The 2500-nt window shown below is 37.1% G+C and overlaps 1 protein-coding gene across 1 annotated transcript in view; it reads right to left on the bottom strand.

Moving 5' to 3' along the window:
- The window catches only part of LOC137657931 (uncharacterized), a 3193-nt gene that overhangs the window by 32 nt on the left and 661 nt on the right, over positions 1-2500 (bottom strand). The window contains exons 1-2 of the mRNA XM_068392628.1: positions 852-2500; positions 1-102 (exon numbers count right to left, since the gene is read on the bottom strand). The exon at positions 1-102 is cut by the window's left edge and continues 32 nt beyond it; the exon at positions 852-2500 is cut by the window's right edge and continues 661 nt beyond it. Coding sequence (XP_068248729.1) covers positions 98-102; positions 852-2500 — 1654 coding nt within the window. The 3' untranslated portion in view covers positions 1-97. The remainder of the gene's footprint in view (positions 103-851) is intronic.

The raw sequence follows: 2500 nt of genomic DNA, 5'->3' as shown, positions 1-2500 counted from the left end.
TTTTTTGAGTTTGCAGGAATAGTAGCTAACAGGATGCAACATCTGTGTGTCACTGTTCTTCTGCATCAAGACGGCACCAATGCCAGTATCACAGGCGTCAATCTGTATAATAAAAGGTTGAGCAAGATCAGGAGCAATAAGGACAGGATTAGAGCAAAGTATATTCTTTAGTTGATCAAAAGCTTGTTGACAGTTAGAAGACCATACAAATTTATTTTTGGGGCTGGTGAGGTCAATCAAGGGAGTGGCTACTATACTATAATTTTTACAGAATTTCCTGTAATAGGAGGTCATGCCTAAAAATCTTAAAAGACTTTTCCTATTTTTTGGGACAGGGAACTCTACAATGGCAGTAATATTTTCATCTTTTGGAACAATTTCTCCACTACCTATGATGTGACCTAAATACTTAACCTTCCCTTTACCAAAGGAAGATTTTGCTAGGTGAATAGTAAGTCCAAACTCCTGAAGACGACCAAACAATGCTTTCAGTCGATGTATGTGCTCATCCAAGGTGTCAGACGTTACAACAATATCGTCAATGTACACATATGTACCATCAAGATCTTTAATTACACTATTCACCAAGCGCTGGAAGGTGGCGGGTGCATTGGTTAAACCAAATGGAAGCCTCTCATATTGGAATAAACCAAAGGGGGTTATGAAGGCAGATATTAGCTTTGCTCTATCTGTAAGTGGAATCTGATAATATCCACGCAATAGATCGATCTGTGATAAATATTTGGCAGCACCAATGGCATCTAAAATGTCATCAATCCTAGGTAATGGATAGCTATCTTTGATAGTAACATTATTTATTTGGCGAAAGTCAGTGCATAACCTTACTTTACCGTTTGGTTTTGGAACTAAAAGACATGGTGAAGCCCAAGCTGATGTGCTTCTAGTTGCCAGTCCATTCTTCAGTAAATACGACACTTCCTCCTTCATCCGTTGCTGCTTTTCCAGGCTGGTCCTGTAATAGTGTTGACGAATTGGTCGTGTACCCGGTTGTAATTCAATGTCGTGTTCAGCATCACTGCAACGTTGAGGCACATCCCCACATATACTCCTGTATTTGCGGAATAATTCTGCTAGCTGGCTCCTCTGCTTTCGGGGTAAATGCTGTAAATATACTAGAATATTCTGCAATATTTCCTGGTTAGCAGAGTCTGTCCAAGAAACAAAATCATTAGAGTGATATAAATCTACATCATGTGGCAATGGGGTTTTACTTTGGTGTGCTGATGCATTATATTTCTTAAAATCTAATACATTAGAGTCTGATAGACAATGCAAATCAACTGGAGGATTACCATGATATTTCTTGATTAGATTTACATGAACTAATTGGGTTGACTTCCTTCTGTCTGGAGTACTGATTATATAATTGTTATTATTGACACATTTCTGAATTATATAAGGACCAGAAAATTTATGTTGGAGAGGAGAACTAGGAGTAGGGAAATATACAAGTACAGAATCCCCTTCTTTAAACTTACGAACTTTAGCTTTTAGATCAAAATTTTCCTTCATCACATCTTGACTACTTTTTAAGTTATTAAATGCAAAATTATGGACTTTCTCAAAATTACATTTCAATTTATCGACATACTGCCCTACAGTTACGTTATCCAAAGTATCATTGTTCAACATTTTATCTTTAAGTACTTGTAGTGGCCCCCTAACTTTATGTCCAAATAACATCTCAAATGGTGACATACCTAAGGAATCATTTGGAACTTCTCTAATGACAAATAATATCAAGTCTAAACTCTCATCCCAGTCTGTTCCAGTCTCCATACAAAATTTTCGAAGTAAGGATTTTAATGTCTGATGGTGTCTTTCAAGAGCACCTTGTGATTGTGGGTGATATGGTGATGCAAGAATATGTTTTACATTAAATTCCCTTAGAGTTTCATTGAAAAGGTCACTTGTGAAATTAGTACCCCGATCACTCTGAATTTCTTTTGGGAATCCATAAGTGGTGAAAACTTTAAGGAGGTGTTTCACAATATTTCTAGCACAAATGTTACCAAGGGGAATTGCAATAGGGTATCTAGTGGTAGGACAAAGTATAGTCAAAATATATTGATTACCTTTTTTTGTTCTTGGCAATGGGCCTACACAATCAATTATGACTTTACTGAAAGGTTCGTGTGGTATTACAATTGGCACGAGGGGTGCTTTTGGAATTACCTTGTTAGGTTTTCCAACTACTTGACACACATGACACTCTTTAACAAATTCAAATACACCATGTTTCACACCGGGCCAAAAGAAATCATTAGCTATACGTTTGTAAGTCTTTGACACTCCTAAATGGGAATCTGCTTGATGAGCAACACTCAAAATATTCTTACGTAAAGTTAATGGTACTACAAGTTGTTCTTTATTAGCCCAGGTATCATTAGATGACAGCTTTCTAGGTCGGTACAGCCTAAACAGGACTCCTTTATCAAAGTAATAGCCAGGTACCTTACCTTCCTTAGTGGAAGCTTGT

Source organism: Palaemon carinicauda, chromosome 18, assembly GCF_036898095.1.
Source record: "Palaemon carinicauda isolate YSFRI2023 chromosome 18, ASM3689809v2, whole genome shotgun sequence".
NCBI classification, from domain to species: Eukaryota; Metazoa; Arthropoda; class Malacostraca; order Decapoda; family Palaemonidae; genus Palaemon; species Palaemon carinicauda.
This window is presented reverse-complemented; position numbering and strand designations above follow the sequence as displayed.